Source organism: Numida meleagris, chromosome 3 (genome assembly GCF_002078875.1).
Source record: "Numida meleagris isolate 19003 breed g44 Domestic line chromosome 3, NumMel1.0, whole genome shotgun sequence".
NCBI lineage: Eukaryota > Metazoa > Chordata > Aves > Galliformes > Numididae > Numida > Numida meleagris.
In genome coordinates this window covers 66,514,627-66,541,153 of record NC_034411.1, presented here as the reverse complement: position 1 = coordinate 66,541,153, position 26,527 = coordinate 66,514,627, and the positions used below count along the sequence as shown (strand labels likewise).

Sequence of the window (26,527 nt, the reverse complement as noted above, 5' to 3'; positions counted from 1 at the left end):
AGTAGCAGGTGGTACGTTCCGGCCCCTCTCCCCCCTCCAACAGCCGTGGTGGGCGGTGCTGGTCATTGTGACGTAACCGAAGCCGGCTGCTGACGGCCAATCGCGGGCGGGGGCGGGGCGTCCCGGGGCCGCTGCTGTCGCCTGGCGACGGCGGGCGGCCCGCCCTCCTCTCCGAGGAGACGGAGAAAGTCTGCTGTGAGCGTGGCGGCGCGGTGACCTTCGGGCTGCTCCGCCTGCCTGCTTGCCGCGGCACAGGAGAGAATAAGCAGTAGGCCGTCCGTAGCGAGCGGCAGTGGCGAAACCCCCGTCCCCCCTCTCGAGCCATCGCGCACCTCCCCCGCCCAGGCCCCTGGGCCGGGCCGTGCTGCATGCTGGGTATTGTAGTCCCACCCGGCGGTCCTGGAAGATTAAGAACAGATAGCAGAAAAGAGACGAAACCCGCGCCAGACACCTGTATATCCCATAAAACACCGTACTTTGTACTATAAAACGTATTTAGGGTTTTATTGAGATCCCGTTTACCGCGTTATTCCACCCGGCTCGCTCTCTGGGTAAGACCCACGACGAGAGCCACGCGGCTGCCAGGACCCGCCCGTCCCCGCCACCCCCGCGCCAAGATGTCGGCGGCCATCGCCGCGCTGGCCTCCTACGGCGGCTCCGACTCGGAGCCTGACTCGGAGCCCGAAGCCGAGGCCGGCCCGCAGCGCGCCGTCGTGCTCGCCAGCCGTGACGCCGTGCTCCATCTCCGGCCGCCGCCCGCAGCGCCTCCGGCCTTGCCCGTGGACGCGGCCCCGGAAGTGGCGGTGAAGGTACGGGAGCAGGCGGGGGCTGAACCCACCTTTGGGGTCTCGAGGTGTCGGGGTGTTGCTGCGGTGTGTGTGTGGTGGTGAGAGCTTGCCCGTCACTCCTTCTGGATTTTTTTTCTGATTCTTTAGGATTAGAACGCTCTTATTGATCAGCGATAAAGTACTGTTTTAAGTGTAGATCCTAATCGCTCTCTGTGTATAGTTTGAGAAAAACAGCAAGTTGAGTGAGGAGGAAAGCAGAGATACAGTTCATGAGTATCACTTCACTTGTGCAAGTGCTGTTTTGACATGAATAAGGATCAAGTACTCCTAAGTGCACGGATAGGTAATACGCAAGGGACTGGAAATGCATAAGAAGAGATGGTAATAAGAAGGGAGGCTGAAGAGTTAGTCACATAACATGAATGGCATCCACACACAAGTGCGGTTCTGGTTACTGAGAATGTCAGTCTTAAGTATCCAGATTCCTGCGTGTTGATCCTAATCATTGTACCTGTTGCTGGTTGAGAATTCTATCTTAACTTCCACAGGCTTCACACTCGAACGTTAAAGACAGGTGGGTTCTTCAGTCTCTTAGCAAGGCATAATGGTTAGCTCATTCACTGACAGTATTTTTTGGTGTTGTTTTTTTTTTTTTTTTTTGGTGCTAGTTAACCATGATTATCAAATAGCCCTAAGGAGTGTAGGTTTGGACACTAGGTAGGGCATAAAGAAGACATAGAAGGATGTAAAAGTATTAGAGACTGTCCAGAGGAGGGCTGTGAAGATGGTGGAGGGTCTGCAGGGCAAGATACGTGGGAAGGGGCTGAGGTCCCTTGGTTTGTTCAGCCCAGAGCAGAGAAGGTTGAGGGGAGAGCTTGCGGCAGCCAACAGCTCCTCAGAGGGAACTCATCTGAAAAAGGGCACAGTAGAACTGGGAAATGTCCCAAGAGGAACAGCATGGTTGAGCAAAGTTAATACTGCTTTGTGAGGGATTGAGGAGCAGACTAAAACTGCAAAGAAGATGACTGAGGTGAAAAGCATGACAGAGACCTGTAAAATCTTTGATGGCAGAGGGAGGGGATTGAATACTCGCTGCCTCTTCCAGTGTAGGAACTCTAAGCTAACTGGTAGGAGCCAGCTTTAAAACAAGCAGATGCAGCTCTTCCAGCAGAATGAAGTAGGGCTAATCCCATGCCAAGGAGTATTGCATGTGCCAGAAGTTTTCATTGTTATAAGGAGAGTCTGGACAAACGCTTGGAGGAGATTTGATGAAGGAAGGGTTGTTAGTAAATACACAGATTGCGTCAAGATCACCAAGTCTTCTGCACTGAAAATAGTTGGAGGCTGGGAGGATGCAGAAAAAGTATCCTGTACACCTGCCCTGTTCTTGCTCTCCTGGAGGTGCTGAGTTATTGTAGGGCTGCTGCTTTCTTTTGTGGAGAGCATGGATAAATAAGTCAAGGTATTTCCTTACCTGATTCCTGATGATGTTTTTTGACTAAGCATGACAGTGTTGTTGACAGAAGCTGTTTTATGAAGAGAAGGGAGCACAGCTGCCATTAGCTAGGGCTGGGAGCTGTCTTCTCTGCATCTGCAGTCACCCCAAGGGACAGGACACATAATGACACATATGTAATGTGGTACTCTAAGCTGCTGCAGCAGGTGAGTGGAGGTTTACCACTTGTCCGTTCTGTCACGAGAATGGCCTATCATTCAGGGAGAAGTCAGGTCCTGTGACTTCTGCAAGGCCTTGTGTTGGTTGGTTGGATGATTGTTGACATATATGCTGCTCTTGTCAACTCCTTGCTGGCAGTTGCATTTCCTGCAAAGGAGAAGGTCTGTTTCTCATTTTGTGTGTGAGATGTGACAGATCCCTGCACTTGTGGCAGGACTGGAACTGCACTAAGTGACTCCACAGTGACTGTGATGGCTGAGCAGGCATCGTCCATTGCTTAAGGGGTTTTTATGGATGTTTTTTTCTTTAACCAGTTTCGTGGTGAGATTCGAGGCAGTTACAATCAGAAGCAGGTACCACCTTTTTGCAGTACCTCGTGTGGGCCACCCTCTTGGCATGCCGAGCAAAGTTCTTAAAGCAATCAGTTTTGTGAATGGGAATTTTGAAGCTATTACGGTTAGCACACTGAGGAGAAACACAGAGTATGTTTGCCTAATGGAAGTCTGATGATCTGGAGCCCATCTGCTGTTAGGTATCCAGAAGCTGACTAAGTAAGGTGTGTGTGTTTGTGTTGGCTTCTTTTGGGTAGGGTGAATTAGGTAAATTAAGAGTGTGGTGTGAAACAGTCAAACACAGAGGCTCAGTTGCTTGGTCCTTAACACCAGCTTCTGTTAATACAAAAAAAAAATCATCTTATGGTTGCTTGCAGACTTGTGAATTGAGGAATTAAAAATGCTGAAGAAAATGTAGGAAATTGCACATCCTGTGACGAAAATAGTTTTACGTGAAATGTTGCAGCTATAACTACTGCTTTTGGAGAGAATATTTATTCTTTGTCTGATCTGCATCAGCTCAGGGTGAGACTTGGATGGGAGCAGACAGTCCTTTGTTTATCTACAGTGTCTCATTCACTGTTTTTGAGGAGAAGGATGCTCAACAAGTTGAAATCAACTGGGCTGGGCCACCACAGAAACTGGAACATTATATTTAATGTGGAAAGAGGTTGGGAGTCTCAGGTCTATTTTTTTTCTGTTGAAACGAGTTTACCTTTGGCAGTATGTAGGTGTCCAGAAAAATGTTACTTTAGGGGAAAAAAGTAGACTTCAGTCACATTTTTTAAGATTCTTTAAAATCTAATTCTTGCCTAGTTGTGGAGAAGAAAGGTACAAAGTTATTGTGTGACCAGTGGGTAGCAGTAATGAATGTGCCGTGATTTGTTAGAATACCTTGACTTCTTCTAATGTGTTTTTTGTGGTTTTTTTTCTTTCTGTTGTCACAAAATGTGCGTACAGATGTTTAGAACTTGTCATCATGCAAGGTGCAGGGTATCTAGTGTAGCTGAACAAAACCATTTGACATCTGCTTCTCTTGCCAGTCTAATTTTATTACTTTGAAGTCATTGGGATAAACTTGTACTGATAGTGTGTGTGAATGAGTAGAATGACTAAAAGGTAGTAAGAACCAAATCTTCGTGTTCGTGCCTTACTGTAAATGTCATTCATCTCTCGGTAATAAATCTGAAAATCTATGGGAAGGGAGCATATTGTTTACCTGACAGCCTGAGAGGTTTATGTAAGAATGGAGAAGTGACAAACTGCTTAAGCCTGTGCAACTCATGGGATGGGGACTTAATTTAGTGCATTTTAATTTAAAGAATAATTAAGCTAATTAAATTCTATGCAGTGAGGACTGTACTTGTTAGCTATTTGGCTAATTAGCAATGAATTTACTTGGAGAGAAGGAAACATTGGAGGTTTATTGTCTATAATGTCCAACAAAGAAACAACCCACTTAGATTTTGCACCTCTTTGCTTGTATGATATGAAACCAAAAAGCTCTGACTTTTGCTTTGTTCTATTAAACATCATGTTTAGACAAATGATTGAAATTTAATTGTCAAATTCTGCTTCTTAAATACATCGACAGCTCTCATTAAACTTGAAGGCAGCCACATGCTAGCACAATGGGGATTATAACATTTGGCTGAAACTTAAAAATGTTGTGGATTAAAAGGATTGTTAGTTGCACTAAGCAACATTATCTTCTTACAAAGGAACAAAACGAGCTGCATCCATACTGTGGTTTGTTGCTTTTATTTAGGATTTTTCTTCGATGGATTCCTCAGGGATTTGTCCTGTATTTAAATCAAGGATATTTTTGTCTTGCAAGCCTGTAAAAGAGACTTTTAGCATGCATTTGCTAGATTTTTTGTTGTTATTATTGAACTATCTTCCGTTCTACAAATCAAGTGTCTTTCGTAAATGGTAAGGGTTTTGTTTTATGGCACTCAAGTAGGTTTTTCCTGAAGAAGGACTGTGGCATGTGCAAGGAACCCATAAAAAGGAAAGCTAATCTGGTTTACTGTATTTATAGTCTAAAATCCCTTGTATCTCCTATGCTGTTATCTCTGCTGACTTTAAGGTGCCCAAAGGGTCTTTATGGTAGGATTTGCAGAGGACACCTTGGCAGCAGCTAGACAGTCTGTGATCTCTGGGGAGCTGCAATGAAGCACTTGCTTGTCTCTGCTTAGCTTCTGTATGTCTCCAGTTAGATTCTTTAGGAAATGCTGATGCTCCAGAGATCAGCCCTGAGTGCCCTTCCTCTGACAGCATGTGATGTAGTGTTGTGGGATGAAACACAACGGAGAAGGGGTGAAAGGGGAGAGCATTTAAGAACCAAAGCATTTTTATATACCTAACCAAATAACATCTGAACCCTAAATCAACCTGATATTGCAAAAGTAGACAATCATGTTATCAGAGACAAGGAGAGAGAGAATACCCCAAGCACTTTACTGATAAGACGTCATCTGTTCCGTTTTTGCCTTCTATCAAGGGTGATGCCTCTGTCATTCTGGACAGACACTCATTTAATGTGTATTTACCAAACCAGCAGATGAACAAACTGCAATTTCAGTGTTTTGCTGTACTTGCTTCTGTTAAGTTCTATAATCTGAATTTTTTTAGGCTAAATCAGGTTGGTCAATTTTTTGTTCACATCATATTTTCTTACACCTTTGATTGTTCTCGATTTTATCTTTCGGACCCTTTCCAGCACCACGTGCCCCACCTGGTACATGGTGCCCAATGTCGCCACTGTACACAGCTGAGCTTTTGTTACCAGCGCTAAGGTAGGCAGAGAGAACATGGAAACCTGGACTTTGCAGCACCTTTGGGTTATGTCTTTCAAAAAGTCATATTCAATAAAATATAAAACTTTTATAAAAATAAAATTTATAAAATATATAAAATTATTATTATAAAAATTATATAAGGATTATAATAAAAATATTATTATAAAAGTATATAAAACTTTATAAAAATATAAAACTCCCTAAAACTTTTCCCACTTCCTCAGTCTCAGAAGGACAATTTCAGCTAAAATAAGGTATGCAGGTGTGCACAGTGATCTTTGCCATCTGCTGAGGATGGGGCTTCTTGTTGCTGGTGCGTTCTTTGCTCCCATAGAAAGAACACCCCCAGTGCAATTTGCTTGCTGCTTTGTGAATTGATTGTTGGACTAAGTGAACGATGGTGGGTCTTGACAGTCTGCGTGTTCAGTATTTATTACCTGACAGTCTCATAGTGTTGTTCAGGCGGACAGTTATCATACCTTGACCAAAGAATGAAAAATTTGTCTGCCTCGATTAGACTAACGTTTCAGAATACGTTGTGTCAGTGCTTTACTCTAAAGATTTCCATCGTTTAAAATATTGAGCAAGTGAAGCTGGGAGGTTGGGACTCATTCAAACTGTCATATAACTTAAAGGGAGATGGCATCACAAAAAAGACAAGTGATGTGTTTCGGCAGCACAGTCGCAAATCATCATTTGGTGCTCAAAAGTATGAAAATGTGAATAAGGCTGGAGGTCCTGGTGAGCATAGCTCTGATAACTCTGCCACATGCTTTGCTTTCAAGGCTCAGTGGTTTTCATGCAGAAGGGATATGCCTGTGGTGGTCTCGAAGCGAACATATTGTGCAGCTTCCAAATGACTCAGCGCTGTTCCACCAGCAGTGAGGGAGAACCAGAATGGCTATAATCATCCAGCAGAGTATCAGCTTTCAAGGCACAATCTGTTTCTTTTCTCATTTACCAAACAGTATGTAATAGGACTGAACATGGAGAAGGAGGAGGAAAAATAGCAGAATGGAACAATTCTTGGCATTTTTGCAAAACTGGATTTCTCTGACTTCTTAAAGAGCAGAAAAAAAAGCCCTATGCCTTAGTTTCTAGTACCCAAGTAACTGTTTAAATGTCACTGCCAGTTGGCCAGATACATTTGGCCATATTATCAATGATATTCATTTCTTCAAATGGTAAGACTGGTGGATAAGACATGAAGTCTACCTGGCAGAGCAAGCTATATGATGCGACTTGAAACGATTACCTAGGAAAAACCTCGAGTTGGGGAGGTGTGCAAGGAAATAAAAGCGTGTAGGTGTTGTAGATTGGGAAATGGTTTTGAAATGCTCCTATTCCAGCTGGATGGCAGAGGGGTTGTCTGTCATGTTACTGAATTACTGGATTAGGCCTGCTGTGCTGTTTCTGGGCAAGTTCACCACATTTGAACACCAAGGCTGTGGATGTGGCAGGGGCTGTTGTTAGGTAGGCCCGGTGAATCAGGAATTCTGTGGGACGACAGAAACGGGGTGCTGCGGCTCCAGTGGGAGCAGTGCAATGGCTGGTACCTGCCTGCAAAAATAATTGGTATGTGGTGAGGGTGAAGCTGTGACTAGCAGATGCCTTTGGATCCTGTTGTAGCTAAGCACTGATGAAATATTGATGCCAGGCAACCTTCAGAATCATTGTTAGGAGTATTGTCAATATACAAGCACGTTATAAATGCCTTTATTCTAGAGTAAAGATGCAGGAAGCAATGCTCATAGCAATACCACAGAATAACATTCTCCTTTGTGTAATTTAGCCCTTGGGGGAGCAAGGGAAAGCAGCATCAATTTAGGCTCAAAGTAAATGAGCCTTTGTAGAACTCTTTGAAGCCAAGTCTCTGAGCACTGCCACCTAATCAGACTTTGCTTTCCCATTTTATCTCTTGTCTTCCCCTTCAGCTGCGTGTACACTTCTGAGTTTTTCCCTTCGAGTTGTTTGAGAAGTTATGCTTCTGGTTAGCCCCTCTTTCTTCATCTGTCAAGTTAGATTGTTGTCTCAGTTGGCCTGGAGACATGTTTTAAAACTGAATCTGGATTACATTTATACCTTTTGGTATAAACTTGGGGATGAAGGGTTGTTGGATTATCTAAAACTTGCTGTTATGTGTATGTTTACTCTGATGTCTGATTTTGTTTTTCCAGCTATTTGTCAAAGCAGTTACTTGTGATGTCTGCCATTTTCCTTTTGTAGAAATCTAGCTTTGACACTTTGGTATCAAATTGGTGACCATTGTATTTAACCCTGCTTTAGAAGGTCTGGCTTTCAAACATCCTGGAGGAAAGAAAGCTTACTTCTAATCTTGCTACTGTCATTAAAGTATGGGCATGAAATCTTTCTTTCTTTTTTTTTCTTTCTTTTAAAGAAATAATATACTAATAAACATGTAAAATTTTTGAAAGTATTGTTTTTGCAGTTTTTCTAAGTAGGAACTTTGGCCAAACAGCATTTCTCCTTTTGTAGCACTAAAAGCGTCAGCCTGAAATCCAGCATTAATTTGATCTGAACTGGAGTAATACGCATTTAAAAAATCAGAATGTGAAAAATGATGTTTTTATATGTCTGTTTTATTTCAGGAAGATGTGGAAACAGGAGTCCATCTTGATCCTGCTATTAAGGAGGTTCAGTACAATCCCACCTATGAGACCATGTTCGCACCTGAGGTAAGAAACAATGCTGATATTTACAGCAGAAATATATTTCACTTAGAGACTTTGTAAATATTATGTAGAAGTCAAATAAGACATATCTTCTTTGAATGCTTGCTCTAGTTATGAATCTAGCTTGGGCAAACTGAAAAAAGATTATATATAGATACATAGGTGCTTATTTTAATATTTTAATATTCTGCAGAAAACTGTTCTAAGAAACAGTGATTATCAGGATGAGAGCTACGAAAATTTAAAGATGTGGCTTGGAAAATATAAAAGCATTGAGTAAAACAAACAGCATTGAAATAGTCTCTTACGATTTTTACATATTTCCTATTTACTCATCATGCTACTTAGCAAAATTAATTGTTGTAAATCTTGCAGATATATTGCATATAAGGAGAGGATTTGAAATCAAAATCTTACATACTTCCAGTATAACTATTCGCATCTGGTGTTAAGTGTTTCAGTAAGTTAAGCTTTTCTAATGCATAGGGTGAAAAACCACTTTAGCATTAAGTTGAATGGCCTGATGCTATGTGAACCACTTCCTATTTTATAACTGATAGGCTATCCAAAAGATAAAAATAGCTGTTCAAGCATTTAACTTTTTTGCAGTATTTAACTTCTTTGTACAGTTTGTCTGTTGTGAGATCAGAGGCTAGCATTCCAGGTAGATAAAAGCCTGTCAGTTCCTTGAATTATTCATGCTGTCTAAAATGACCCTGCTTCAATCTGAAATTTCTGCATCATTTGTACTGTACATTTAGAAAACATTTTGTGGAACCACATAAACTGATCTTTTCATAGCAAGGTAGCATTTTGCAACTTCCAGCAGGTCTTATCAAATCCATAAGGTATGTGAGAAAAAATACTGATTTAAAATTACTACAGTCTTGTGTAAGTGTTCTAGTTAGAGAAACCTAATGTGGAACAGTCTCAGGTGGCTGTGAACGTGATTGGCAAGCACAGTGCTTACAATTAAATGTAGTTTGATATTATTCTGTGTATTGTATGTGTTTGCGTTCACTGTTTAAATACTTTTGCTTGTCCACGGTATGTTCAGGAAGTCTTCAGCGTTTGTCATCTTGCAAGAAGAAAGCAAGGCAGGGTTTCCTAAGTATTTATTCTAGAATAATACAGCAAGTCCCTAGTTGCTTTTTACATGCATGAAAATGTTGCTGGAAGTGTAATTTCCGTGTGAGCTACAAGAGTTTTATAGGACTTGGTATCTCCTTGATATTTCATCCTTATAAGGAACAGTACACTGTAGTTTTGTGTCCTGAATGTGTTTGAACTGACCACATACTGAATAGAAGTCTTTTGTGTGAAGTAGCTGATACTGATTTGTCTTTTGTAGTGGTAATATAGCTAGAAAGTTCAATCATAAAATGAGCTGTTCAGGCTGTGATACTGATCATTGTGTAAAATAACAATCTTAGGCTGATTCTGGGGACATAAAGAAATAGAAGGCTGGAGTGGTTTAGTGTTACCATTTTTGAAAGACAAACTATTCTTTTCCCCATTTTTTTCTGTTTTTTTTTTGTTGTTGTTGTTGGTTTTTTTTTCCCAAAAACACATGCGTAAAAATAACAAATTAGTAATTCTGGTTTACTTTCTTTTAACGTTATTGGTCTAGTTTGGACCAGAAAACCCATTTAGGACTCAGCAAATGGCTGCACCTAGAAATATGCTCTCTGGATATGCAGAACCAGCTCACATCAATGATTTCATGTTTGAGCAACAACGAAGGACGTTTGTAACCTATGGTAAGTCCTTAACAGTGGAATCCATATGGAGAAAAGTCTTTGAATGAGAATCCATACTGCTTTAGATCGTAGTGTTTATTTGGGTGATCTCATTTTATAATTCCCTTTGAAACTGTAATCAAGTGTACAATCTAATACAAAAATGCTCTTAATGAATCCCTCCATTAGCTAAATGAGTGTAGAGAAAACAGATCAAAATTTCATGCTTTTAATATGAGAAATAACTGAAGATCTTTTATGCAAATAGATTTCTTCATGAGATTCTAACTAAAGGTAGTTTCTCACAAAGCTAAAAGAAAACTGTATTGAGTTGTGTAGTTCTTCAGTGGTTGCTTCTTGTAGATACAAGCTGGATGAATAGGAATTGGACTAAGTGAGAGCGCATCTGCTGGAGTGTTTCTAGCACAGACATGACCAAAGATGTGTCTTCATGTCGATGATCGTAGTTGCTGCGTTCTCATCCTGAAGCATCTTTTCACTTGTAAATAGTTGCATTTGAAAAATGAAGGATTTGATTATTGGAGGAGTTTGAGTATCAAATGAATAGGCTTTTTATGGATTGTAAGAAAAATGTATTTTCTTATAGGGAAAATGTTGAAAACTGTGTATTCTAAGCATTCTTTTGCTCATGTTTGAAGGAATGAAACCACCATGTATTGACATATAACTGTGGTTAATTTTTCTTCTGTGTTACATTATAAGCTTTTATTTCTGTTTTTCTTTACACTTGACTGCAAATGCTCGTCTTGCAAACATAAATGTTTGTTTTCAGGTGAAGTCTGTCTTTATATTCTCCAAATTCAGTCTACTAAGCAAGCCTGATACTTGCTGCGTAGATTATAGTGTCACAAAAGTCAACTTGGGGGCACAAAAAACCTTGCAGTTTTCTTTTTCATTTGCACTTGTACTCTGAAGAGTATTCCCTGCAGGCTCATGCCTGAAAAACACCTTCCTTTATTGCTAACTTCAGTGGGAGCCATGTACTACACCTAAACTTGGAAGAAAAAAAGTTACCTAAAGTCAGAGGCTATAACATGCTCAGTTTCTCGTTGTATTTGAGTTTTATTAGAGATTGTCCTGTCAAAGCTGAATGCAAAATATATTTTTATTTCATTTTATACATTTGCACAATTTTAGCTAATAAGTGCTTCTCAGTCATTAGGATGTAGAATATAAGCAAAATGCAGATATTAAGAAATGGATGTCTCCTTTTGTAGCATAAATTTAAGTTTCTTTACTGCAGTTTTGATGTTAGAAGTTGACAGACAGTGCAGGTAGGAGCCTACTCAGGATCTGAGGCAGGTTAGTTTTTGGTCACTGAAATTATGTGTTGCACTGTGTGGGTTGTGCATTTTGTGCGTGCTTTAGATACGTATTGAAAAAAAGGGTCTGTAGACATACATTGTTCAGTTGATTGTTTTTGGGGGGGCAAGTGTTGCAAAGTTTAGTTTGGGGGAGGATAGAACTAATAAAACTGCTCAAAGCTCTTGCTGTTGATTTATATAGTGCGCAGCAACTGCTTTAGAGGCTTTGTTACATGGGTATAAAAATATTTTTAAGACTGATAACGCTGGCAACTGTGCAACTTTCTCATTAGCTTTCTAGAAATGTTCAGTAGATAATGATCTCAGTACAGTGAAAATAGAGCTATGAAAAGGCTGAGATAGACAGTTTAAATTGCAAGAACTAGTACTGGGAAGCTAAAGTTCAAGCTAGAATGTGCAGCAAATGATCATGTTTTCTTGGGTCACTAGAAGGTCTTTTGTGAGCTATTTAAAAATAGAATTTGTTTAAGCTGTCAAAAAGTTGTCTGTTAAAAACACGAGTATTCTCTTTTCCATTTTGAAAGGAGGTCATAAATATCTTCTTGGAAAAGACAAGGAAGTACAGAAACACAAGTACAGTTGCTTGGGCATAACTCTAATTCATTTGTATTTGTAATGACTAAATCTTAGCATATTGGTAGAACAGAAAGTAAATTTCTTAATTGAAAGCTGGAGATCTTGAGAGCTCTGTCCCCTGTTAGGCTGCTTGACAGCACCGTGCTAAGGCAGGAGGCCTTAAATCTGCAGTGGCTAGCATGCAGGTAATCAACGACTGTAAATGAAGGACAAGTGTGGTACGTGACAGAGAAGCTGATAAACGAGATCATGTATCCAAAACAGGTCAATGCTGCATTGTCTGCACCGTTATATGGGAATTTGTTGTTGTCTTTTCTTCTTATTTTAAGGTAGGGGGCTTGTTTGTTCATTTTTTAGAGGTAGTTTTACATATCATCTTGAAATTAATGTGTCTTCGGTGGGAAACCTATGTGTTAGTCACAAACAAAGCCCAAGCAGGTTTCGGCACAGTCTTTCCCATGTACCTTTCCTGCAGTAAATATTTCCTGTTGAAAGTGCTTTTTCTGTGTGATGCATGGATAGATCAGAATGTCCATGCTGTAGCTGAAGAAGGGCTGGAATGATTCTCAGTCAGGATTCTCTTAGACAAGTGAGCAGCAGTGGATACCTAATGAGGAGCAAGAGAAAGAGGCAAACAAATAGTAATGTATCTGTTGTTTTCTATTAATCAATTGACCGTGTAAAGATGTGGGGTCTTTTTGAAGTGTCTTTGAGGTACGCTATCAGTCTAACTCAGTTTCATGAAGGTATCCATCATTTACTGTGAGGGTGGTGAGACACTGGAAGAGGTTGCCCAGTGAGATTGTGGATTCCCCCTTCCTGGAAGCATTCAAGGCCAGGCTGGATGGGGCTTTGAGCAACCTGGTCTAGAGGGAGGTGTCCCTGCCTATAGCAGAGGGGTTGGAACTAGATGATCTTAAAGGTCCCTTCCAACACAAACCGTTCTATCATTCTATGATCATCAAGCAATTTTCTTTCATTTTCATGATTATTGCCTCACAAATATGCTGGAGTTTATGTCACTGTAATTTATCTGTGCAGAAAGCTGTTATTCGTTCTGCTGCAATATTTAACACCTCTTACCTAAGTGTCTACTGACTCTTTATTTTAGTTTCCAGCTCTTACAACTTCTACCCATACAAATATCTCACTGATTGACCTGTAGTTTTCCAGATCTCCTCTGAAGCATCTTTTACAAATAGATTTCATAGCTGATATGTTGTTCCCTTTCAGTCAGTATGGAGTCAGATTTAGGTGAGAGCTTTTATACTGGGATTTGGCTTTAGATCTCTTGGGTGAACACCGTCGGGTCCTGATCATTTCTTACCACTCATCTGGCTCTTCAGTTTCCTGGCATTTCACTCTGAGGTAATACTTTGTCACGTTACCCATAAAGAAAGGTCCAAGCACAAGAGCCTCCCCAGGCTCCTCCATTTAATGGTCACGTGTTTGTTTGTGTTGGCTTTTTTTGTTTGTTTTATAAACCACTTTTTTTTTTTTCTATGATACTCTCTTTTCATTCCTTGATCACCTTTTGGCCTGCATGCAGTCTGGTGTGTTTTGTGGCAAAAGGTGATGTGTTATTTCTTTATTCCTTATGTGATTCCCTTCTCACTTTGCTAGAGAAGGGGAAGCGGGGAAGGTGGGATCTGCTTTACTATAGATTTTACTTTAAATCTACTAGAGTTTGGTTCTTTGTTTTTCACATATTTGGATGCAACTTCAGCTCACTGAAGAACACTTTCTAGTAGTTTCTTTTTACATACTGTACTGTTCAGTTGTGTTCGCTTCCCTCTCATCTCTTTCAAGTCTTTTAGTAGCTGGCAGGCACTAGTTCTTTTTCTCCAACAGTCTTTGAAATGTCCCTGCATTCAGAAAAGGCTCTATCCTTTGGGTCTTACTTTCTGTTCCTTTTTAAAATCTTCTCTGTTTTGTATAGCTCTCCTGGTTTGAGCTTAAGATCATTGTAGTAAATGTTTTTATGGCTTTCTTTGCTTCCTCAAGAATGTTGATTTATTCTGCATTATAGTCATTTTTAAAACATATGCCCATAGTAAAAATGTCTTTAAATCAATCTTCCAGCACTGCTCAGTTGACTTTTTTTCTTGTGAATCTCTGAAACAACTGCTTCAGGGAGCACGTGTGTTGTGTAAGAATGTTGTTTTCAGCCCATCTTAATGGAACATTTGCACAGTCCAAAACTGTGCCAGAGGTGCCAGAGATATTTTAGTAATATTTTTACATTATTACTGTGGTTCTTTCCCTAGCACTTCTGTTATCATCTCACGGTTATTGTCTTTTCTGGCTGAGCAGTCAGTGACAGTGTCCTGGCAACTTTACTTGCCACTACCTAAGCCTAGAATTTCAGTCCCAAGGATTCTTTAATGCTTGTTAGCACTATTAAATTGTTAATCTGATTTGGTTTTAACCTCTCTTCAACATGTAGTGTGTTTTTCCCCGCTGTTGAGACCGTCTTATTTTTACATGCTCTGGAGTGCGTTCTGTCCAATTATGGCAGTACTGTTCCACCAATTCTGAATTCTAAATTCTGAATTTAGAGCAAGATGTTCAGATTTCATTATTTATTATGTTTTAGCTTCTGCTGTTTTGTACACATGCTCAGGTCTTCTGATTCTCCGGGCTCAGTTTAAGTAAGATCCTGTGCTTATTGCTGTCCCTCTTAGCTGAGTTTCCAAATTTCTGTGTTATACCTTTTGCTTGAGGATATATCTTAAATTAAAGTTTTTGTGTCATTCCAGATTGCTTATTTTTCTTTATCTTTCCCCAACTATTTAATCACAACACACTCTTTGAATCTTCACAGTACCAGTAACCTTTTTAAAGTAGATAAAACCTACCCATCTTAGTAAGGTTCCCTTCATTCCAGAAACTTGGGAATGTATTGTTGGCACAAGCACTGGAAATATTTTCTAGATTGGGCTTAAAGATTGCAGCTTCTATTTGCAGTGAGCAACCTGTTGAGAATGGTCTGCCCTTCCTTCACACGTCTGATACAAATTAAAAAATGCGATAATCATAATCGAGTCACTGCTCGAGTCACAGTCCATGGAAAACAGGAGAGCATGCTGAATGCAGTCCTCAGATCTAGGACAGATCAAACTGACCTCAGCTTCTTTATCAAGAATGTCTCTATGATAGCAGCACTTGGCAGTCAGGTACCTGTCTTTTTAATACAGAATGCTGTAGTTCAGCCATATAACACACCACAGCAAACATCAAGTCTTAGACTGGTTTGGTGGTACTCCATTTTTTCTTCACAATGGATCTTTAAGCTGTCATTTTACACCCCTGGACCAAGGAGGTTATTCGTAATGCAAGCTTGCTTCTCCTGTCTTTCAGACTCCCTGAAAGTAGTTGGGGGATGCACAGGTCAGATATCCACAGAAAAAAGCTTGAAACCAGAGATCTAGTCAGATCTTTTGATCTGAGTCAAAATTGTTTCGAGGTCATTCATGACGCACTTGTCTGTCCTATTTCTATACTTTTTTTTTCAAGCTTTTAAAATCTACAAAATTGTAGGGTTTTTTTTTTTCATGAATATAGTAGTAGAGGTTTTATTGGTACCACCCTGAACCTTCTATGCTGCAAACTTTAACTCCATCTCACATTTCCATCAGTAGTCCTGTCAAACCATGGGTCACTGTTGCCTTTAATGTTTCACATATCAAAACTTCCTCTGGATCCATCCACTCTGTTCTCCTCTCTTCATCCCTTTTTAGACCGACGAGCACATTTTGTCAATCTCTGCTAGGCCTTCCTCTACGCCCAACATTTTCTCATTCATGTTACAGTTTTTAAGTACGCTTTCAGTGTAAAGAGTTGTTACGAATTTTTTTTACATGTTGCACACAAACTGTTTATCAGTATGAATGTGTCTGGAGGGCATGTCCTGTGAGGAGGGGACCTGACTGCTCCTTTCAGCTCTCTGAGGAGGGGAAGCAGAGGTTGGTGTCTGGCTCTGCTCCCTGTTACCAATGGCAGGATGGGAATGGCACAAAGCTGCACCAGGGGAGGGTCAGATGGGCATTGGGAAACATTTCTTTGACATAAGGATGATCAAACCCTGGAACAGGCTGCCCTGATAAGTGATGCCCAGTGCCTGTCAGTGCTCAAAAGACTTTAGGACAATGCCCTCAATAACATGCTGTAAGTTTTGATTTGTCCTGAAGTGGTCAGGCAGTTGTACTCTATGGTTTTTGTAGGTCTCTTTGAACTGAACAATTCTGTTCTATTCTTAATATGGTTAAAAAAAATTAATTTCATACCCATTTCAGCCTCTGTAGTTATGCTAGAACTGAACTACTTCATTCATGCAGCATTTAGTATTCTAAAGCCTTTCTTTCACAAGATATTAATGTCTTATTAAATAATAAGCAGTCTTCTGCCCATGAATTTCAAAGCTCTTTATGAGTATTCAGTAACTCCGTTAAAAAGGATTAGTGTATCAGTAAGATTGATACTGTAAAGCTTAAAATGACTCTGACTTGAAAATTACGCTTCCGTGTTTTTTCGTATGCTCGTATGCAATGCCTGTAGTCACTGTTACCTTTTACAATTGTAGACATTTTATTCCCAGATTGCTTTATTCTCAGGCAGACTCAGACCAGCTATATTGTTTCACGTATGTGAGCTACCTTGAGTTCCCCTGTGCTGCACTGCACACAATACAATGTAAACTTACTTGAATTAACTGTCATTCTGGAATGCACATTGAAGCCTGATTATTTAACCAACCGTTTTCAGATGCATTGAAGTAATGGATGTAGGTGGAATTGTACCTTTCTGTGCTAAAGTGTAGCATGAAATATCTCCCTCCTAAATGAAACCGGAGGAGATGTAGGAGTGAATGCACGTTATATATACCAGCTGAGTAGGATAAAAGCAAGCTGTCTTTTGCAGCTGCGTTTAGGAGTCTCAGCCAGAAAGAAAAGATTCTCTTTCACATACCCACTAGAAAGTAGAAATTGTTCAGAGCTTTTCTATGACAGTGATGCTGGACCAAATTCAATCCAGCTATAAGAAGTCTCTGCTTCCACGGGAAGCTGTGCTTGGCCCAGGGTCCCTTATTCATTAGAATACTGTCCCTCTTTTACAAGTACTGAGCAAATAGAGTCCCAGAGTCTGTCAATACAGTTGGAGGACAAGAAAACCACTGTATTGATTTTGACATAAATCCAAAGTAATATCTCTCTGCTGTTAACAGAAACCGAGCTATAAGCTTGGAAAAGAACTCACTGATACACTGCCTTAATAAAAGCAGGCAGTTAAATTAGTGTAAGTCTCATTACGGTGTCTGCTCAGTTTGGTTATCCATGTAAGTAAAAATCTTCTAGGACAGCAGTGTGTCTGAGATGTGGCTGGGGATGATCTCCTTTGGCTGTTGATAGGTTCTCAATGTGTATGCATCTAAGTGTTTTTATAAGCTATTGGCCTTTGGGAGTCACTGGCTAATCTTCCACTGCTTGTGATTTTCACTTTTGTTTCTGTGAATCAACAAATATGTAAGAATTTATATGTATGCTATAAGATTTCTGTGGGTGTGCGTGGTTACTTCTACCAGTGGTAAAAGTTGCTTCTCTTTCATTGCTTTTTATCTCTTTCATGGCTTCTCTTTCCTTTTTATTTATTTTTTAGAAATTCTCTATGGGTCCTCAAGAGGCACTTTGTCATTTGAGTAATGTTTAATAAAAAATGGTGATGTGTCCACCAGGGTGCAGTCTTAACCGGAGGAAAAAAAAAAAAAAAATGCCCAGCAGTCAGTAAATGTTCAGTACATCTCTACCTTGGAAACTGGATGAGGTTATTTGTATTTCACGGAACATCATGCTATCCACTTCAGGAGAAATGGAGGGAAAGTGTAAGAGATGCATATTAAAATGAGACTCTCAGAATAAAAAACTGTGAATTATCCTGAATATCTACAAAAATGCTAATACATTTTATAAATTATTTATAAGAGTAAATGCAGCGGGTTTTTTTTTTTTTGTTTTTAACGAGACTCAATAGCTGTAATCAGGAAATGATTATGTGAATGCTTAATTCTTTTAAAAATTAAAAGTTATTGCTGCTGCTTCTGGTACATTCCATGTTAGTTAAAGCAACTGCTTTCATCTGGAGGGAACAAGCTTTCCCAGCCTTGACATGAGGATGAAATCATTTCTGTGGGGAAACACAGAATATGCACTAAGCCCTAGAAAACTTCATTTGCTTCCATTCCTCCTTCATATCTGCGACTTCTTCCTTTTGGCTGGTTTCAGTGCAACTTGCTGCCTTTGCCCTGAACTAAAGCAGCATCCATTTAAAATCATGTGTTGCTGACAGTAAATTTAGAGTTAAATCTGTCCTTTAGACCAGAAAACAAAAGTAGGCTTCTATGACATTCCAGAAAGTCATGTTTTGTATTATAGCAAACTGGTCTGAATTCAGTGTTGACCTTCCTTGGAGCAGGATGCTGGGCTAGAGGCCTCTTGGGAGGCCAGAAAGATTCTGTGGCCTCACTCTTGTGATGTGAACTGTTGCTTATTGTATGTATTTACTTCTCTGTTGTGCAGATTTAAGCATTCTGGTTGCAGTGTATGCACAGAGACTTCATGGCAGGGTATTTAGACTAGATGATTTTTAAAGGTCCCTTCCAACGCAAGCCATTCTATGGTAATACCTTGTAATTACTGCAATACCCAGGTCAAGTGAGTAATGAATGAAATTTCAAAATACTTCTCCTTCATTTTGAGCGCCAACTGGAAATTATTTCATGGAATCTTTATCTGTGATCTTGATGAGGGGGTTGAGTGCACCCTCAGTAAGTTTGCAGATGACACCAAGATGGGAGGGCGTGTTGATCTGCCAGAGCGTAGAAAGGCACTACAGGGGGACCTGGATAGACCGGAACGATGGGCCAAGTGTCAGGTCCTGCACTTTGGTCACAACAACCCCAGGCAACCCCGCAGGCTGGGGGAGGAGTGGCTGGAAAGCTGCATGATGGAAAGGGTCCTTGGTGTGCTGATGGACAGTCGGCTGAATATGAGCCAGCAGTGTGCCCAGGTGGCCAAGGCCAATGGCATCCTGGCTTGTATCAGGAATGGTGTGGTGAGCAGGACTAGGGAAGTCATCCTGCCCCTGTACTCAGCATTGGTGAGGCCCCACCTCGAGTACCGTGTTCAGTTTTGGGTGCCTCAGTACAGAAAGGACATTGAGGTGCTGGAGCAGGTCCAAAGAAGGGCAGCAAGGCTGGTGAAGGGCTTGGAGAATATGCCCTGCAAGGAGAGACTAAAGGAACTGGGGCTGCTTAGTCTGGGGAAAAGGAGGCTGAGGGGAGACCTCATTGCTCTCTTCAAATACCTGAAAGGTGATTGCAGGGAGAGCAGGGCTGGTACCTTCTCACTGGTGACAAGTGACAGGACAAGGGGAAATGGCCTCAAGTTACACCAGGGGAGGATGAGGTTGGATATCAGGAAAAACTTCTTTACAGAAAGGGTTGTTAAGCACTGGAACAGGCTCTGCAGGGAGGTGGTTGAGTCACCATCCCTGAATGTGCTTAAAAACTGTTTGGATGTGGTGCTCAGGGACATGATTTAGTGGTGGGTTGTTAGAGTTAGGGTAGTATGGTTAGGTTGCGGTTGGACTTGATGATCTTGAAGGTCTTTTCCAACCTGAGCAATTCTGTGATTCTATGAATTAGTGGGAAGACGTACAAAAAGTTGTACAAAAGTCAGAGGTCCAAAACAGCGTGTATTTTATTTCTCCTCTTGTTCCAGGTTATGCATTAGACCCATCTATAGACAACCCTGAAGTTGCTACCAAGTATATTGGTTCTGTAGAAGAAGCTGAAAAAAATCAAGGTAAGTATTTCAGAATCTCATATAAATTGATGGCAATTTCCGTCATTTCTTTGCTAAGAAATGGAATAGGTGTTGGCAGAGGAAGGAATTGTGAGAGACTTAACCAGTGTTGCACATCAGAAGTATAGGGGGACTTTATTTTCTTGAAGTAGCAAATATATCAGACTATCTTTAATCTTATTGAAATTTCAGACTTGTAGTTAGAACTTCTCTGGTGTCATTGAGTGGATAGGACTGATCTGCATATATAGAACAGAGCTTTTTGGTCCTCTTAAATTCTGTCTTTATCCAAGTTGTGGTGTGTCTGCATTAGGATGTTGATATGTTAGGCTAACTAGCCACTTAAACTGCGCTGCTCAGTAGCAAACTGATGGTTCTGTAAGCAACCCTGTAGCGCTCCTGTTGGGGATTGTGGGTTATCTCTGCTAAGCACAGTTAAACTGTGTGGAAAGGAGAAACCACTGGAAAGCGGCCAAATGGTAAAGGCATAGCATTCCACTGAGAGAAGTGACTACCAGAGGCATGGAGCTTGTAATTGATACATTGATGCAAGATATTTAACAATGAAAGTGACTTCATGATTTTTTGTTTAACTTTTTATTTGCATTAATATATAGATTCTTTATTTCTCTATTCTCATCCATGGAATATGTAGAAGGTTACCTGACTCATTCCTTCCGAAGAAAGCAATCGAAAATTTTGATATAGCAATTATATTAGATAGCTAAGATGGCTAAGGCTAAATCATTTCAAAAGTAAAATATATTCTTTTGATACTGCAATTTTTGTCATTTATTTTAAGAAAACTCCTGACTGTAATATACCAGTCTCTCATACGACCATTGTTTTAACTTCAACATTGCCTATTTTCCATTGTTTACAAAAAATCCTTTTTGTCTCCCTTGCCGTAGAGGAGTATTACTGATGCTGTAGGAAAGCATTATTTGAAAACTGCACACTGGTTTTGATGGATGAAGGTCTGAGGGCACAGAATTTGTGATATGCTAGCATTTATAAGAAAGAATAAGATAGTGTTCAGAAATAGATAACTGAATTTTAACTGAATTAAAACATGCAGTTGTAATTGGGGATTGGGGAGATTTTGGTGTTTGGTTGGGTTTTTTTGTTTGCGTACTTGCTTGCTTGTGGATTTTGTTTGAAACTGAGAGAGGTGGGGCGAGATCAGAAGCCAGTTGTTCAGACTCATCTTTTTCAAAGTCTGCACTATTTAAAGTATAAAAATCAATATATTCATGCAGCCTGCAGACTTAGTGTTATAAATGCATGGGCACATGTTTGATTAAATGCTAGTTTAAGTGGCTCTTCTGTTACTGTACGTGGCTAGCAGTGTTCATAATTTAAAAAGTCAGCAGTGCTTTGGCCCTCAAGTGTGTTCTCCATTTTCCTGTGGGTATTGAATGGAGTGATGGTGATAGTGTTGTTGTTTGGTTTATTTTTTGTTTAGATTGATGTGATGAGACTTAATGATGTTGAGGTGTGTTAGCTGTGTGAGCGGCTAAGCAGTGTATTGTTCCTTTCTCCAGGTTTAACAGTGTTTGAAACGGGACAAAAGAAAATTGAAAAAAGGAAGAAATTCAAGGAGAATGATGCATCTAACATTGATGGTTTTCTGGGACCATGGGCAAAGTATGTTGATGAAAAAGAAGTAGCCAAACCTTCAGAAGTAAGTACTACTAAAGTGCTAAGTGTTCAGAAGTACTACTCAAGTAAAGTGCTGCTTTAGCACTGTCAATACAAACTGCTAGTGCATTGTGGTGCAATAATATATTATGTGGTGGTTTTAATAGAGATCCAGTGTGTCTCAACCAGAAGGTGTTCTTTAGGATGACAGAAACATTTCAGGTTGTAAATTTGAAGAGGGTGTTCTGAATATTCTGCATTCAATTATTTGAAATACTGTTTGGAAATAAAATGAATTGTATCTGTGTGTCATAACAAAAGATCCTTATCTGACAAGATCCTTATCTTAGTCTGACAAAAGATCCTTATAAACAGGAGTAACTTGGAAAGAACTGAAAGTAAATTTGTATTTACTTATTTTAAGAAAAAAGGGAAGTTTTTTGTTTGTTTTTTTTAAAGCAGCAACCCAACCCTCCAACCAATATTTACATTTACATACCAACATTTAGTCAGTGATGTTTAGCAACAGTCTATGAATAAAAAGATTATGTCTAATTATTTTCAATGAATTTAGCTTTTCAAGCTAATCTGATTATTTTGATAAAGGTATTCTATTGATGCTTAGAAATATTTCTGATCTCACTTAGCAAATACGTGTATTCTTAATAGCGAGTAAACAGTAATGCAGTTTTGGATTTTGTTACATCATTCTGAACGTTTAATTTTTTTAAAAGTCAAGATCATGTTTTATTTCTCCAGGAAGAACAGAAGGAGTTGGATGAAATAACAGCTAAGAGGCAGAAGAGAGGAAAACTAGAAGATGATAAACCTGGAGAGGAGAAGACTATATTACATGGTAATGGCATCTTCCTGCCTGTTCTCATTTTCCTGCTCACTGTGTTTTCTTGCCTGCTGTGTTAATTAGTAAGGATGGCAGACAGCCTCGGCAAAACTGCTGAGGCACCTTGATGTTTCTGTTTTGGAGATAATAACACTCACAGGCATAAGCATAAAGGGCAGGGAAAGAGATAAACTTGGACCAATTCCACATCATACTGTGAAGAGCCGCGTGGAAATGTCATCTTTCAGGGTACTGATTTTATTTATTTATTTTTAATGTTACTACATATGCATAACTTCTTCCTATTTTACAGAGCAAAAAAAAATGAGATTATGAGCTTGGTTTAGTCTGAGCTTCAGAGTGACCACTGTTTTGTGTTTTGGTACTTTAACCAGCAAATAGTGCTTTGAATTACAAACATACAATTTAGAAAATCACTTGGACCCTGTACTTCCTCAGCTCTTAATGTAAATGTTCTTGCTGTCATACTGTGAATAATTTATATCAAATGATTACCCTGTTGAGGCCTATAGCATATGATACCTTCAAAGAAAATCATTTGGTAAGTAAAATTAGGTGATCTTTAGAAACCATTGTTTCAACTGTCCATATGCAAAACAGTCCTGCCTCACATTGCTTGGCTCTGGTAGTTAGCACCTGTCTTTGTATGCCATTTCCTAAAGTTTCACAGTCAAAGTCCTTACAAGATAAATTTTAATCATTTCAAACCAAAGCCTTCCAGAAAAAAAAAAAAAAATCACTGTTTTATAGACACCTTTAAGCATTAATGCTGAGCAGAAGGTCGTTTGTACAACCAGAACTGTCATATCAATATCCAAGAAACTAAGAAATTAATTAGTGCACAGCTTAATGTCATCGCTACTCAACAGAGAAGTCTGCTTCAGAGTATCAATTTTTAGGACAATGCACCCTGCATGTCTGGCTGTCCAGCCACTTCTGTTAAGTCAAGTTAAAGAACAGGTGTTAGCTGCTGATGGCCATAGGTTGACCAGTTGGTTGACATTGGTGATGGATCTTTTTTTCTCTGGTTTGCAATTCTGTTGAGATGAATGTTAGAGCGCAGAGCTGGATGGAATGGAAATTGCAAGCTAACACCAGAATTAGAGTGCAGGTTATAATCTCTGTAGAGTTAGTGTAAGCAAAGCCTTATTGTCCTCAGGAACTCTCTTGTGTTTTGGTGGTGAGTTAGCTGGGTAAGGGGGACATTGTTTTGTTCAGATTATCAGATCCCAAGCAGACTTTGCTGAAATGACTTAATTTGAGCACAACTGATGTCAAATAAGAATCCGCATCTCATGAAGTGGATTTATTTTCTTCTCACCCCTCTTCCCGCTCCCACCCTGCCGTACTTCAGAGAAAGACAGCTGTGTTGAGAAAAACCTTAAATATGTGCTAGTTGAATCTTCCTAAAATGATTACCTCTTAAAATACAATCTCTTGGACTCTCAGAATTCTCCGTTTACCTTTTCAGTTAAAGAAATGTATGACTACCAGGGGAGATCTTACCTTCATGTTCCTCAAGATGTTGGAGTTAATCTCCGTTCTACAATGCCTCCTGAGAAATGCTATCTTCCAAAGAAACAAATCCATGTATGGTCTGGACATACAAAGGTAGGAAGTTTCTGAGTGTACTTCATAAAAATGCTCTTTGTTTTGTATCTGAAGCTAGTAACTTCTATAAAACTGAAGCATCAGTAGAAGAAAGGAACGTTTTTTCTCATTTATGACATGATGCACACGGTTGGCAGCATTATGCACCCACATGATGTGTTTGCATGGTCAGATAATGATTGTTTGTGATATCTGTATAAACTTTTTTATGAACATAGTGACTTCCTGACATCTTTAAAAGGGACGGATATTCTTCATTCACCTTTGTGGAATTCAGAATTATTTACTAAATTGCCATGTGAATAAGAGCAAAGCTAATTCTAGAGATAACTGAAAATGCATTTGTACACTAAAAGTACTTAAACGTTATTTTACATCAAACCTATGAAAAGTTGAATAGGTTTTGTGATTATAATACATAAGCATTACAGGATTCCTAAATACAATTATTAACTTGTTTTCAGTTTCCCATGATGTTACTTCATGTTCTTAGTTTCTTCTTGTGCCAGAGCATTTAACTAAACATGTATTTTTTAACATCAAACATTGTTTCACTGATCAGATTCATAAAGCCTATATTCAGTTTGCTGCTGCTTCTGTCTCTAATTTTCAGTATTACGTCAGGGAATATCCTGTGCTGCAGTGGGCAGCACCTTAATGATAGCTAAAAGATGGAAGAAAGGAGATGAGGCTTTTACCTTTTTTTGTTGAGTCACAGCTCTGTATTTATATTTTGTGACTGCTGTATCAAAGCACTTGTAGTTGCAAGTATCAGTGCTTTTCAGAATAACATCTCCTCCCCAAAGCTCTAGTCACTCCTTTGCTTCTTATCCTATCAGAACAGACTGATGCATAAAATAGGTTTTGTTTTTTTTTTCCTTCAAACAACAAAGACAAATAATGGAATGGATAAGAGAAGCAAAAGCAAGGAGGACTGAGAAAGACAGAAAAGCTGGGGGTTATAAGGAAACAATGATAGGGACGGATATGGAATGCAAGTCCAACCAGAGTTGGAGGAACTAGATGGAATACGAATAGAGTAATTGACTTATTATGTAAAGAAGAGATGTCAAACTATGAGTACCTGGCAGTTCTCTGGACTTCCTTTGTAAGGGTGACCTGAAATACAGAGAGATGGGAAGATACTGCGTCCAGGGAATCTGGTGTTCAGTGGCTACAAGCCAGTATACGTAATAAGTGGAACTGGCTAGAAATTTTTCTGTGGAATACTTCCACATGTCTCACCTGAAAAGGCTGTTTGCTAGTTGGAACAGTCAAACAGGAGCACCAGAAAAATGGGCCCTCAACCTGCATAGTCCTTCTATCAGCTTAAAGCACGTATACTAGTCAGCCCAGGCAGGGCAGGTTGGCTAGTGTTTGTTTTTTTTTTTTTTCGTTTTGTTTTGCCAGAGAAGTAGCAGTCGTATTACTTTTGGGAATACTGCAGGCCATCTGAGTAGAGATACAGAGACACCGCAGCGCTTGCAGCTTCAGAACCTGCGAATGCTTCTGGGAATGCCTGTGTTGGAAGTGGCCTCAGGGGCTACTTTAATACACCAGTGGAACTGCTGCCATGTTGGATTTAAAACAAACAAAACAGAACGTGTTCTGTATATGGCAAAGAGAGCAAGTTGTCAGGAAAGAATTCTATTACGGCAGTGTCTGTTTAAAGCAGTCACCTTAACGACAATTTATTTGTTGTGATTGACACAGTAATGATGTGAGCGTTGAGAAGGGACTGTCCAGAAGCTCTAGGATGTATGTATATACAGATATTGAAGTGAATCAATTTGTTGCCAGTAACAATTGTTCAAAATGCATCTCTGTTTTGAAAGTGGAATGGTAGGTTATTTCTTCTAGATATACAATATCTGTGTATTTAATGAAGTTGCGTTATAGCTTTTTGCTTATAAAAAGAAAGGAGGGCTACTGAAATGAGAGAATACATGAATGTTCCACTTACTCTTTAATTGTCCTTACTTACAGGGAGTCAGTGCAGTTAGGTTGTTTCCTCTGTCTGGGCATATGCTGCTCTCTTGCTCTATGGATTGCAAAATTAAGGTGAGTTATTTTTCTGCTTTCATTTATATATTTTATTCCAGTATTGAACGCAGACCTTGCATGTAGAGTATGTAAACACTTGGTAATTCTACCAAGTTACTGTTACTTTTATTTTCTCATTTGAGTTTCAGATTACAAGTTCTTGGGAACAAAGATAGAATAATACACAAGGTGATGTGGGTGTTAGAACAGTGTTAATCATTTAGTAATAGAATTTAGAAGGTCTTTTGTTGCTCAGGTTACTGTCATAATTTTCTGTGAAGCTTAGTTTTGCAGCTAGCAATAGGCTTTCAATCAAGTGGTTTACTGGAAGTATTTGTGGCTTTGAACTAATCCCATTTTAGTCCATCAATGTCATATTAAAAAACTGATTGATTTTTAACTAGCAAAACCTTAGACATTTAAAACCGTAAATTTGATCATTTTATTTTATTGTATTTTTTTAATTCAAGGGTCTGGTTTTTGTTGGGTTTTTTTTTGCTAATAAGAAGGCATCCTTGTAAATGACTGGATGGATATGTGGGATTCATCACTTGATGTCTT

General features: G+C 39.5%; 1 protein-coding gene across 1 annotated transcript in view; it reads left to right on the top strand.

The window, feature by feature from the left end:
- The window catches only part of CDC40 (cell division cycle 40), a 36,497-nt gene continuing 10,587 nt past the window's right edge, over window positions 618–26,527 (top strand). The window contains exons 1-8 of the mRNA XM_021391436.1: window positions 618–809; window positions 8,206–8,292; window positions 9,920–10,049; window positions 19,726–19,809; window positions 21,354–21,493; window positions 22,210–22,306; window positions 23,784–23,923; window positions 25,910–25,984. Coding sequence (XP_021247111.1) covers window positions 618–809; window positions 8,206–8,292; window positions 9,920–10,049; window positions 19,726–19,809; window positions 21,354–21,493; window positions 22,210–22,306; window positions 23,784–23,923; window positions 25,910–25,984 — 945 coding nt within the window. The remainder of the gene's footprint in view (window positions 810–8,205; window positions 8,293–9,919; window positions 10,050–19,725; window positions 19,810–21,353; window positions 21,494–22,209; window positions 22,307–23,783; window positions 23,924–25,909; window positions 25,985–26,527) is intronic.